The following is a 13366-nucleotide window of genomic DNA, read 5'->3' on the forward strand; positions in this document are numbered from 1 at the left end:
ATACAATAAAGGTGTTGTAAGTTTAGTTAGGTACACTTAAAAAAATTTAATGGTACTGTGTTTCCTTTGGTCCCCGTAGAACTGCTTTATCCTGGAATTTTCTTGATCTAAAAAAAAAGCTAAAGCTTAAATGTTAAGCATAACAACATAAATGCAGAACTGAATAAAATAAAATAATTTAATTTAATATCTGCAATAATAAATTTAGTTGAACTTAATTTTTACGTTTTTGACAAGAATTTAAAATTTTTAAATGTATCAGCATTGTTAAAACATGGGATTAATTTCCTTAAAAAAAACTTAAGAAAATCAAAATTTGATGTAAAGTGTATTGCCATTGCTTTATGATTTATAATTTATTTACTTACTTTACAAAATAAAAAATAAAAAAACGTTTGAATAAAATGCTTATCTTGAGGGCCAGAAATTAAAAAAGTTAAAAAGAAAAACGGATGCAAACCAGTTTGTCCCTGACATTTCCAAACGAACAAAATGGAGTAATTACATTTTACACCCAATTTTTGGTCAGAAAACTGATAAAAGTTACACTGGCTGATTTTAAATATAGCTATATATTGAGGTTCAAAAGCATTATATCTGCATCATGCTAAAGTTAGTGACTATGCATGAATATTCATGCGTTCCTACAAAAAAATATTTTGCAGTCTGTTACCTTATCCTACCTGTTCGCTCGCGCTCTTCAGTCACGTGTGACTTAATTTAAAGATGGCGGCGGCGCGCGGAGAACTACCTGAAGGTACAGTTTGTATAAACAGCGTTTTTTAATTAAATGCCTGCACTTTTAGAGTTCTCAGTGTCTCGTTTAAATATCAGGGCCATCGAAATTCTACTAATGAAGTGTGGAGCTACTATGAGCTTGTTAACGGTGTAAAAATAGTGATTTATTTACATGAGCATTGCTATGCTCAAATCCCTATGAGTGTAACCCTGTTGGGAGCATCAGCTAAAACGATGTGTTTCAGAATGTTGGGGAAAAACAAAGGTTGGCTATTTGACAAAAGTTCATGCTTATAATGTTTCACTAAACCTCAAGTACACGGATTTCTCATTTAGGGTCTCTAATTATTACTACTAGCATTTTCTCAGTCACTAACAAAAGAAATGCCTTCCAAAATGCAGCTTTAGGAAAAACAAACAGATATCAGTAAAAGTGTTAGAGTTTTGTTTCAGATGGTCTCTATTGGTCTTTTTATCGTTAAGTAAAAAATACAACACAGTGAACAGTGGTCAATTTTTTATCACGACTGTTTATTTATCAAGTTAAATAGAAAGGAAGCATTTAATTGAAATGCAGGGTCTCTGTGCGACTGTGATGATTTATCTGTATTAAAACGAGTCTGGGTACACAGCACAAAAAGTACAGAAATAGTGGTAGATTATTTATTTGTTGTAACAATTGGCAATAAGGCCTGTTAATGTCCATTTTAACTGGTGTCACATTTGTAAGGAATATGCATTTGTAGGCAAAAAAGCCAAATCTTCTCTGCCAAAAAGCTTATTTTGCTGTTGCTATTGACCCTTGTTTTGAGCTTCTGGTACCCCAGGTGCTGCCAATCCTGCCCCCTGATTGGCACTTAATCGGCAGCACCTGTGAGCAGGGGCCCTGCTACAGTGGTCAGTAGGGACACTTTCAAGCTGGTGCTCCGAAATAAACAAATTGTGGCATTATTCGGAGAATTGGGTTTTTAAACTGAAGGCCAAGTTCGTTATACCGGGCGGTATCAGAGACAGTGCCGCGATGTGAATAGAATATTTTGCAGCGCGGGACTACTTATACATGTAGAAACATCCCGCAAATCAATAAATAGGCTAGAAAATTATAATAATCAAGCAGTGATTTCCATGCATAACGAAAGGAAGGAAAACGTCTAATCAATCACTAATAAAAATGTAAATCATATATTCATTCATTTAATTGAATTTAATGTATTTTTTTATTTATGAATCAAACCCTTAATCCAGTGTACAGTCATAAATCCGCCTCTACTACTAGATTCTTGATCAATGCATTTAGAAAAACTTAAATAAATATAAAAAGGAAGCAGTTTTAAGTTAATAGCCAATGCAAGCAACAACAAAAAACATCAAGATATTACTGATAATTATCGAAGGGAGGATGGACTGACACACACACTGATGAGACAATTTGTGTTTGGACTGTTGTAAGAAACGAGACAGTGCTATCCAGCACTATACTGCTGATTTAAAAAATACATAAGTAAATTTCTAGCACTACGTTTAATTAATTCAGTTTTTTTAGGACTGCGGAGCGGCAGAAATGTGTATGTGACTGGAGTGTTCGGGATTAAAACAAGCAATTTTTGCCATGAGCAGGTGGTAATGGGACTAAAACAAGCGGGAGCAGGTTTAAAAATGCATTTGTAACAGCAATTATAACAGAACACTTCCGTTGATTTTGCGAGTAAATAATAAAACACTGCGTTTTTTTGTTCGTTTTTTTGCTGGATTACGCTTTTCGGCAAAGCTGTTCGGCAATTGCAGAATTAAACAAATTTTTCATGGGCGCAACCTAAATATTTATTCAGCAAATGCATGTTCCTTACAAAATTAATACTTTTAAAAGGGAAATAAACCCTTAGGGCCATGTCGGCGTCTGATTGGACCACTTTTATCCCATTATTAACAAACAATAGCTTGTTAATAGAGACTCGAGATTGTATCCTATTGGTTCGCTGAAGATCGCTCTGCGCTGCGATTGGCTAGTTGGAGTGTCGCTTGGCGAGCACCCGGCGAGTCTGCAGGTGGGCGGGCCGCAGGTGGAGGGGCTGCTGTAGCCGCGGATCTCCAGCAGGTGTAATCCCTCACTAATCTATAGATTTGCTGTCACTACTCCTCAGACAAACATGGGATTAAATCGGCAATAAAGGCGAATATCGATTAATAGTTGTTGTAAAGTGTCTCAGAGAGAGTAAATGAAGCTGTGAAGGATCCTGAAATCTGGCGCAGATCAACAGCCTTCAGTTAGATTAGATTATTGGATTGACTGCAACAGATTATCGTTCGCCTTTTTCCACAACACCAACTGGAGAAAGAGCCAGTAATACGACGCTCCTATGCATTAACTGGTATTTATTTTAGGTAAGTGTCGCGTTTTACATGATATAATCCAGCTAAATATTGAGTTTATTTTTTTAGTTTTTTTAGTAACATTAATTCATTGCAGAAAATAGTATAAGAATAGTTAAAGCCATTATGGACAATTAGCTAGCTAACCTATAGGTAGCATTGTTAATTAGCTACAAATATATTTATTTTAGCCAATAATATATTGAGAAAAAATTATAATTGCAAAAGAAGTTTCCTACTATTTGCAGGAAACATTGTTTGGAATTGTGTCCAGGACACAGTAAATAAACACTTTACTAGGCCTTTCTATATTTAGCAGTTTGTCAGTGGCCATGAAACACGATCTGCTCCCACACAAAATAAAAATATGAGCATGTGTTTATTTATATGTCTTTATGTTTCATTTTAAAATGTATTTTATTCCCTAAATAAGAAAAAATACATTCATACATTTCAAGTGTATTTTATATAAATAAACTTTACCTATGTTCTGTATGAGCTAGTACATTTAAAACCCAATATTTAATTCTATTAACTGTTGACTTGTTTACTTAAACAGTACCAGTCACATCTCTTATTCAATGTGTTTTCTTTTTTTTTTACGGATTTTATAATTTTTCAACATTGTACATTTAATTTTGAAGCCATTAAAGCTATACAGAAACAAATGTGAATTTAGTTTGCAAACCAAAAAAGTTAAACAAGCCAGAAATATGTTTTATATTTTACTTTTAAGTATCACATTTAGCTTTGAGGACAGAGCTCACTGTTTACTACATAATTCCATATGTGTCCCTTGTCCACATGGGTCATTGTTTTCATGTCTTTAATATTAATCTACCGTGTAGAAAATAAATTAAAGTAGTAATTATTATTGAAAAAGATGGTGTGTCCAAACATTTGACTGGTACTGTAAATGCAAGAAACAACCAATATGCAATTACTTATTACTCTAGGGTCTGACTTCAGCTGTAATATGTAATTTAACTCTGCAGTGTTATTTAGCCATGTAATCAAACCTCCCACAAACCAGTGTGCAGAAATCTAAGGCTTGTTCTGCACAAGTAAGCAGCACACTGAAAGTCCACTGTAGCGCTTTTCATAAAGCATTTCCTGTGTATTTTTGAACAACATAAATGATAAAAAAATGAAGTAAAAATGAAGTAAAAGAAGTCAAACATTATTTCAGTAATAGTACACAAAGGGACTTTTTCCATTGTTGTCCAATAATCTTTACTTGTTAAAGAAAATATCACATCCAGGTGTTAATAGTCTCCTGGTCTCCAGGTTAATAGTATGAATTGTCTTCATGAGGACCAAAGTCAGACATGCTGGAAGTGTGGAAATCTCTTAGTACACTTAGTGCGTTCTTTATTTGTTTGTGTGTTGGGAGTTATAACATTTATTTTTTGCTTAGATCGGATTTGGATCTTGATGGTTTACATTCACAAATGTAAGTGACGTGAACAAATCTGTCCCTGAAATGTCTCACATGCGCACATTGATACGTGTATAAACGTTGCCTTCTTTGCCAACAACAAAAAACGTCATATTTAAGAAACGACTCGTAGCTTTATAAAGGGAAATAAATGCGTTAGCAGCTCATATGTGGAGCATATTTTGCTAGAGTGGAGAGCAAACATGCTCAGATCGAGGAGGTAAAAAAGGCCAGGCGGTTTGCAGCTATAGCTGCACCAAGAGATGTGTGGGTACAAGAGAGAAGCGTGTAGCGCATGCATAAAAGCAAAAAGATGCATAAATTCGGATTTGACTGTTCACATTCATGTCACATGTCCATGAATCAGATATGTATTCGATTTAGTACCACATATGAAAGTGACTCAAATCTGATTTGAAAAAATCGTAATTGACTTGTTCACACAGCCATGAAAAAATCAGATCTGAGGCACATTGAGCAAAAAATCTGCTTTGAGTCACTTCAGCCTGGTAATGTTAATGTAACCATACTGACTCCCTTGCAAAAACACACTTTTACTTTTTAGCCCAACAGAACATTGAGATCTGTCAGCCACCAAACTTTGTATCTAAGATTAGTATTTAAAACTCGATGCTGCCTTTTCGATTCAGTACAGTAATTATTTACACCCCGACTTCTAAGTCAGATATTATAAGTATATTATGTTGTTACTGGTAAAATTGTTCTAAATTTGAATTTCTCTCATTTGCAGGTGATCGATATGTTGACCAGCTTTGTGGATGGAATCTTTTGCTGCTTAACGGGGAAATCTGCCAATGTTGTGGTTCCGATCGAGACGTCTGAGCCTGCGGATGGTTTTGAGTTTGTGGAGGTGAAGCCTGGCAGGGTTCTGCGGGTTCGGCACATCATCCCCGACCGGCCGGTGGTGGAAGAGCCAGGAGGGGAAGGGGGCAGCGTCAGCTGCAAGAGGAAAATCACAGTATATCGCAATGGGCAATTACTGATCGAGAATGTGAGTGAAGCTACACATCCAGAGCTGGTGCGCTGTCAGAATGGAGACAGCACTGTAGAGATGGAGGACTTGGAAACAAGGCAAGCTGTGGATTCCAATGCAGTTGTTCCCCAAGAGCAGCCTCAGCGCAGACGACGCAAACCCAAGCGCACTGTGATGATCGACTGTGAGCGTAAAATCACCCGCTGCAAAGAGACACACCCTGACGTGGCCTTGTTCTTCATACATGGAGTAGGAGGGTCTCTGGACATATGGGGGGGCCAGCTGGACTTCTTCTCTCAGCTCGGCTATGAAGTTATTGCCCCAGACCTCACGGGCCACGGTGCGAGCTCCGCCCCTCAAATCACTGCTGCCTACACTTTTTACGCCCTGGCCGAGGACATACGGATAATATTCAAGAGATATGCAAAACGGAGGAACATTCTCATTGGACATTCATACGGGTACATGTTTATTTTTTTTATAGTGCTAATACCTTCTTAAAACACTTTCCCAACAGCAAAAAAAGGCATATTTCAACATTTGAACTACGGCCATATCATTATAGTGTTACTACATTACAGCTTGTGGAGCAATCTGATACTCCAAACAAGCCAATTTTTGACCTGTCCAAATACTCATCAAGCAAACAAAAATACAAAATAAACAATATAGTCATTGATGTGCAGAAAAAAAGACTATATGCAATCATGTTTAATGACTTTTAACACCACATAAAAAATGTATTTTCTGCCATAGTGTCTTCTTTCTGGTGTCCATATAGCAGTTTTGCAGGTTTACTGCTTTGTTTCATTTGTTTCCATAAGCTTTACACACAGAGAAAAACATATTGCAAAATAGGGTTGCAAGAAACTAAACAGCCATTGTAATAGTTTATTTTTCTGAAATTTATATTGTGATGGTAATTAACTGCCAGATTTCAGCAGAATGAGGAGAGGTCCAGTATGATCCAATAAGTTGTGATATTAATCATGCACTAATCAAACACTGAGACTAAAACTAACGATATTTAGAAAATATAATCTGTCTCTGGTAGACATGTAAAACATTTTCCTTAAGTCTGCATGTGCATTTGTATTTCAAGTTAATTTATTGGTAAGTTAAGCATAAATTAGCCTGTAAAAAAACACAGAATTGGTTAAAATTCAGCCATATATTTTTTGTTCAACAGCTCACTTGATTTACTTTACTGAAGAACAGATTGCATAAACTAGGTATTGGATACTATTTGTGAATATACTTTAGTTAATGTGAATTATTTTATCTTTTTGATGTTGGATTTTCTGATCCTGAATGTTTGAACCTGAATGTTCTACCTGTTAATTTGATTGTTTTGTTTTTCTTTTCAGTGTATCATTTTGCACCTTCTTGGCCCATGAATATCCAGAGCAAGTTCACAAAGTAGTGATGATTAACGGTGGTGGCCCCACAGCCCTGGAACCCAGCCTCTGTTCCATCTTTAACCTGCCCACCTGCGTGCTGCACTGTTTGTCGCCGTGCCTGTCTTGGAGCTTCCTCATGTAAGAATGCTCAGTCACTCATATAGGTTTAATTATTTTTCTTTTATAATAATCATAATAGACATGTACTGCTGCTCCTCCAAGCTTCCTCGGGCTTTACTAACACAGACCATTCTTTGCTTTACTCAGGGCTGGATTTGCCCATCAGGGGACAAAAGAAAAGAAACTTTTGAAAGAGAAAAATGCCTTCAACGTGTCTTCCTTTGTGCTGCGGTCTATGATGAGCGGCCAGTACTGGCCAGAGGGTGATGAAGTCTATCATGCTGAAATCACTGTGCCCACGCTCCTGGTTCATGGCATGTATGACAAGTTTGTGCCAATTCAGGAGGACCAGCGCATGGCAGAGGTAAATATTATATATTATTAACTCGGCAAGGTTTATTTCTGTTGATTCGTGTAAATGCAACTTTAAACAAATTGAAAATAATTGTTGCTCATGTTAAATCTGTCAGCACAGGCAGACACTAGCTCATGTAACAGGACCAAAGGTGTCAAGTACCAAAGTACAAACACAGTACAAATTTATTTTACTTAAGTAGAAATTTTGTTTATCTGTACTTTCCTGTAGTAATGATTTTTCTGCTGACACTTTACTTTACATTTTAACACAGTTCTCTCAACTTTTTACTCCTTAAATTTAAAAAATAACATCATTACTCATGTAATTTCAGCCTGTTTCTAAAAAAAAACATTCGGATAGTAAAAGCGATGAGTATAAATATATACCATTTCGGCATTCTAATGGTTGATACGTGATCAGTCACACCTGCACATTACATCACACTCCAGCAAGAACATAGCAGCTGTATGTAGCCTCATTTGAAGATGATCAGTGCATCCCATTTTTTTTTAACATTAACATTTTAATATAAACATAGTCATTATGACTTTTAGATAGATGTTTTGGGGGTAAGATATTTCTACAGAAGTATTTTTAAACCCTGTTATCTATACTTCTACTCCCAAAATGAATGTAAATACTTCCTTTAAACAGGACTGGAAGTTAACTGTTCTTGTAGCTCTTTCAGTAATAGTATTTCTAGATTTGTGTGTGATACCTAGAGTTGCCATATGTACCATTTTGCTAACATTTATTAAAATATCTAGCTTGTTTGGCATTAAATTTTAACTGTGTTTAGGCTTGATATACAAATTTTGTTTGAAGAAAAAAAAATGGTTTAACAATACCAAGGCTGTAAAAACTCCAACTTTGCTATTCATTAAATATTTGACAAACCTATTTAAATGTTAAATTTGACACAAAAACAGTAATAATTTTAGTTTAAATAATTTAAAGTTTAAACTGGTTAGACTTGGCTTTTTGGTTAAAAAAAGTTTATTTTAATGCCATACATCTGATCTTGCCTAGTGGGTAGAAAATCTATAAAATGTCCAAAAGCATATTGGTAACAGGTTTCAATTTCCTCTCCACAGATTCTGCTACTGGGCTTCCTGAAGATCATTGATGAGGGAAGCCACATGGTAATGATGGAATGCCCCGAGACAGTCAATACCCTGCTCCATGAGTTTTTCCTCTGGCAGCCAGCCAGCACCTCAAAACCTAAACAAGAGACTGCACTTCCACCAACCGCTAACAAAACCTCCTGCTCCAAAGAAACAGCAAGGCCAACAACTGCCCCCAAGGTTACCACCTCAAAGCCCGAACAGGACCTGACGAGGCCCACAACTGCCCCAAAGATTAGCCAAGAGGGACAAAAATGAGTGTGAAATCTGGTTGTCATTTTTAAGCTCATTCCAAAGATTTGCCATAAAAGCAATGTGATACTTAAGCAGTTACTCTGGTGAGTATGTGTATATGTGTGTGTATATATATATATATATATATATATATATATATATATATATATATATATATATATATATATATATATATATATATATATATATATAAAATTTTTTTTTTGATTAAATGAAACCAGCAACTCAGCCCCTAGACAACTCATGCCCACAAAAAGAGTCCGTCTGTGGGGGGGAAAAAAAAACCCATCTATTTCCAGGCCTTGAAACATGCATTTAAAAGCAAACCAATGTGAAGAATTAGTTTGCTGCTATAATTAGTAAAAACTTGCTTAGAAACGTAGTTGTATCCTTTAGTAATAAGACACGTTTTTATAGCCCCCCACAATATGCAAATGTCTTGGTTTAATAACCTAAAACCTCATTTAAAACATGTATTGTTTTTGTACTTTGAAAAATAAATGCATTTGTTACCAGAAACAACTGTAAGGCAATTATTTTTAGCATGTGTACATTTCATACATACTGCACAAGGAGTGACAGCTGGGAAGAGTCACTTTGAAGCAAATACATGTATAAATGGTAATGAACATGTATAAATGGTAAGAGAATTAGAGAAAAAAGAAGAAACATTTAGCATATCCTGGAAGTCACTTTATTTACATTAATCAGTGTTTACTTCAGAGGAATGAAGCGAGAGGAGTGGGTGGCTCCAATACCAGGACGACCGTGCTTAACTGGCTTATATGTGATGGAGAACTCTCCAAGGTAGTGACCAATCATCTCAGGCTGTGAAGGGAAAAAAAAAAATTTATATAAATTTACCTACTTATAATACAAGTTCTATAATCAAATAACTCAGCTTTCATTTACCCTGCAAGACTATGTAAAATATAGCTATGGTCCCTTACAGTATATTAGCAGTAGGTCCATAAATTCAAACAATTGACAAATGCATAAGAATGCTCCAAAAGGGATTGTGGGTTGATGCTAAAGCTGGAACTACACCAGCCCAGATAATCAAAACAGGGATGAGAACTCTGGGTGTAGATAGCAATGCAGTGAAATAATTTTCTCTTCTGGAGTACATTAAAAATATTACCTAGCACACACTACACATTCATCTGCTAATCTCCCAATGAAAACCAGTATTACCCACCAGAATATCTGAAGCTGGATAATCACAAATCTAAAGGATACACACATCCATAGTCTATTAAAAAGCTGTCTTCTATAAAGTTGTCAAGCTAACTGCTTCTTAAAACAGACATTTCAACTCTAAAGGCCTAAGTCCTAAATATTCCAGCACTTCTTCCACTGCCATACCTTAATTTCAACCTGGTTGAAGGTCTTGCCGTTGTACACGCCGACCATGGAGCCCACCATCTCGGGCAGGATGACCATGTCTCTCAAATGGGTCTTCACCACCTCAGGCTTCTCCATGGGAGGGGCCTCCTTCTTGGCCTTACGGAGGCGCTTCAGAAGGGACTGCTGCTTCCTTCTGAGCCCACGGTTCAACCTCCTCCTCTGGCGAGCGCAGTACAGCTGCATGAGCTGCTCACTGAAAAACAAGACACTTTAGTTTCTAATGTCCATTCATGACATCTCACATAAAAGTCAGGCACAAGTCATTAGTGTAGGTTTGTGGAAATAAGTTTTTTTTTTTTTTTTTTTTTTTTTTTTTAAGACACTACTGATGAGAATGCTGAACCAGTGGACATTTCTGTAAGCATTGAACTAAATGTATTTCAGGGCTCCAAAAATAAAGCATTAAAATCAATGTGATGTACTGTTGCTGCCCAAGACACTAATTAGCAACTAATTATTTTGTTCGTCGAATATTAGGCAATATTTTAAATGAATCAAACTAATTAAAATAAAACATAATACTTGGATTTGATAAGTTGTGTATGTTACATTAATTCAGGCAAATAATGAAAAGATGTAAACGCTACAAATCAATGAACAATTAAGTCCAAAAATTTGGAGATTAGGACTAGTTCCAAAAACACAAAAAAATAATAATAAATAATAATAATAATAATAATAATAATTACCACAACAGAATTCTCTCAGTCACAATCACTTTCTTCCTCAAAACAGGAGGTTGAACCACATAAAATATAATGTACTTTCTGAACAACAGTAAGCATTGCTGTGTTATATCCAAATAAAACTGCTAACAAACCATCAGGCTCTGTCAATTTTGTCGCAATTACTTTGAGTTAAAAAGTTAAAGCATTAAAGTTGTGTGCGTTAACGTTTTAAAATTGATAAATTATAAATTTTTTGGCATTTACCATTTACATTTTAGCATATTGCCCTTCACACATCTTTTAAGTCGCTTTGGACAAAAGCGTCTGCCAAATGTAATGTAATGTAATGTAATCTAGCTCAGTACTGTTAACAATATCCTAATAAACTTGACAGTATTTGATGCCAGTAGTGAAAGATAACTGTACACATTTGATTAGGTTTAGGTTACACTGAGTGAGAATACATTACCTGTAAGAAAATTAAAGTAATTACTAGCTAGCTATTAGATGTTGACATTCTATTTTGGCTGAAGCAACAATCTCCTGTAGTTAGCTAACTACTGTAATAAGCTTTGCTTCCCACTTAGCTAAGCAAAATGGTAAGCTATTTAGCTACAGGGTATTTTTGCGATATATTCTTGGTGTCAAACTGAAAAATACACAAATTTTAAGAACAAACTTCTTAAACAAAATATATGATAAGGTTTTACACAGTATAACAGTTTCAAATATCAAGTAGAATAAACAAATTCAACCTTTTTAGATTTTTTTTAAACAGTAAATAACCAAGATTGACTTTTACACACAGATTGTGTATAAAATTATAAATATCTACCAAGAACTTTAGACAACTATACAAAAAAAAGCTTCACAGATAAAAGCAAAACAAAAATTACACTTAAAGAAACACAGCTGCTATCAAAGTTTATCTACTTTGCTAAATGATAAACTGAACTGAAACACTGAGATTGAATTATAGTCCAGCCATATAGCTGGACATGGATTCCAGTCAGGTTTCTATGTGAAATACAGTCCAACATGAACAAACCCTACTGTGACAACCTTTAACAATGATTGAAAATTCATCTATACTCACTAGGACATGTCCAAAAGCTGGTCCAGGTCCACACCTCTGTAGGTGAACTTCCTGAAGGTACGCTTCTTCTTCTGCTCAACGTCCGCCTGGAAAGTTGACCAAATTCACATGAGATTCAAAACTGCAGCTTTAAGACCAAAGTTAACTGACAAGTGCCTAGACTCATTTCTGAATACTGATACTGATTTGTGTGGGCTCAAGTAAATATTCAAGATTATAATCCTGATGTAACAAAGGTCCATTTCTTAACTATTACTAACATTTTGTACTTAAAATCAGGTCTGAAGTAGTTCTATGCAACACAAATCATTAATTTAAGCATTTGAATAATTAAAGTTGTTGGAACAGAGCTGTAGAAGAAAATATTAGTTAGCTTTATCTCCAAAACTCCTACATTCTGTAAAGTCAGATGAAGAAACATTCTCTCTCCTCTCACAGTGCGCTCAGGAGGTTCAGTATGTATCATTTATGAACTTACTACTAAAGGACAGGATACTGCAAGGAACATTAATTTTAAAGGGCCTGTGACACATCATGGGCTCCGTTCGGTTAAGAAGTAAATTAAACATTAATAAATGATAGGTGAATGGTCAATAATTTGGTAGTTAGCTTAACCTAGGTTAGCTGTAATGGAAAACTAACAAGCCCCGAGCCTTGACTTAACGGCTATGTCTAGGTTTAGGGGTAACTTACATATAGTTTGTGAGTTAAGGTTTTCAGAGAGAGAGAGACTCCTGTAATTAGTTACCAGGAGTTAGTTGATATGCATACAAGCAAAAACTGGTCAGTTTAGCAGTTGGCCTAGCTAAGCTAACTACACCTGAGCCGCTCGACACCCGTTCACTTAAAAACAACCTATAGCTCAAATAAACTGGCTGAATTAGCTCAACCTCCCGGGCCTTCTCCGAACTGAACTGCAGCTGGTGTAAAGGCGCTGCTCATATCGGCTGTTCTGCAGTTAAACAGCCGCACACCGCCGGGTTTTACTGGCTAAACGGGGCTGGCGGCGCTCGGCCACAACTACAGCCTCAAACCCAGCAAATCCACCGGCGTCTCCTCAAAATACCGACAGAAACGCGTCCATCAACACTAGCTCACAACTACTGTACAGAAACATGAGGGATATTTGCTGTATTCGCTGAGGATTCCTTTAGATTCACTAATTCAAGAATAAAACAGCACCCACCATCTTGAGAGATTCGCCGGAAAAGGAAGGTTCAGCGGTTCGGTCGCGTTGAAAAAGCCGCTGGGGGCCCGCGGACGGTGAGAGGCGCCCTCTGCAGGAGGGATGATCCAATTACAGCTCCGACTAGAGATGCGCAGGACACTGTCCTGTGATGCTCTCAGGAGGTTCAGTTTGTGTCATTTATGAACTTCAGGAGTTAAAATAAAGGACAG

The 13366-nt window shown here is 36.3% G+C and overlaps 2 protein-coding genes across 3 annotated transcripts; one reads left to right on the top strand and one right to left on the bottom strand.

Annotated features, from left to right (window-relative positions):
* The first annotated feature begins 30 nt into the window (after positions 1-30).
* Positions 31-8868, top strand: abhd8b (abhydrolase domain containing 8b). Of its 2 annotated transcripts, none has more exons than XM_022669705.2 (5): positions 31-757; positions 5298-6001; positions 6908-7078; positions 7208-7424; positions 8513-8868. In XM_022669705.2, exons 2-5 carry the CDS (start codon positions 5307-5309, stop codon positions 8798-8800), a joined length of 1371 nt encoding a protein of 456 aa, XP_022525426.1. In that variant the 5' UTR covers positions 31-757; positions 5298-5306; the 3' UTR covers positions 8801-8868. The 2 variants fall into 2 exon arrangements, with proteins under 2 accessions (XP_022525426.1, XP_007240299.2); XM_007240237.4 differs by lacking the exon at positions 31-757 and adding an exon at positions 2490-3120.
* Positions 8869-9468: 600 nt separating this feature from the next.
* Positions 9469-13258, bottom strand: rps15 (ribosomal protein S15). The gene is made up of 4 exons (XM_007240236.4): positions 13155-13258; positions 11969-12054; positions 10163-10397; positions 9469-9625 (listed from the first exon to the last, which is right to left on the bottom strand). Exons 1-4 carry the CDS (start codon positions 13155-13157, stop codon positions 9512-9514), a joined length of 438 nt encoding a protein of 145 aa, XP_007240298.1. The 5' UTR covers positions 13158-13258; the 3' UTR covers positions 9469-9511.
* Between the last annotated feature and the right edge of the window lie 108 nt (positions 13259-13366).

Source organism: Astyanax mexicanus, chromosome 16 (assembly GCF_023375975.1).
Source record: "Astyanax mexicanus isolate ESR-SI-001 chromosome 16, AstMex3_surface, whole genome shotgun sequence".
In the NCBI taxonomy this organism is placed as follows: domain Eukaryota; kingdom Metazoa; phylum Chordata; class Actinopteri; order Characiformes; family Acestrorhamphidae; genus Astyanax; species Astyanax mexicanus.

Bases quoted from the DNA above. Each gene is read 5' to 3' on its own strand.
- abhd8b (XM_022669705.2), top strand. From the start codon at position 5,307: ATGTTGACCAGCTTTGTGGATGGAATCTTTTGCTGCTTAACGGGGAAA. The intron at 6,002-6,907 runs GTACATGTTTAT...TTTTCTTTTCAG, and splicing joins CTCATTGGACATTCATACGG to TGTATCATTTTGCACCTTCT. The intron at 7,425-8,512 runs GTAAATATTATA...TCCTCTCCACAG, and splicing joins AGGACCAGCGCATGGCAGAG to ATTCTGCTACTGGGCTTCCT.
- rps15 (XM_007240236.4), bottom strand. The intron at 10,398-11,968 runs GTGAGTATAGAT...CTTGTTTTTCAG, and splicing joins CAGCTTTTGGACATGTCCTA to TGAGCAGCTCATGCAGCTGT. The intron at 9,626-10,162 runs GTATGGCAGTGG...TTCCCTTCACAG, and splicing joins TCAACCAGGTTGAAATTAAG to CCTGAGATGATTGGTCACTA.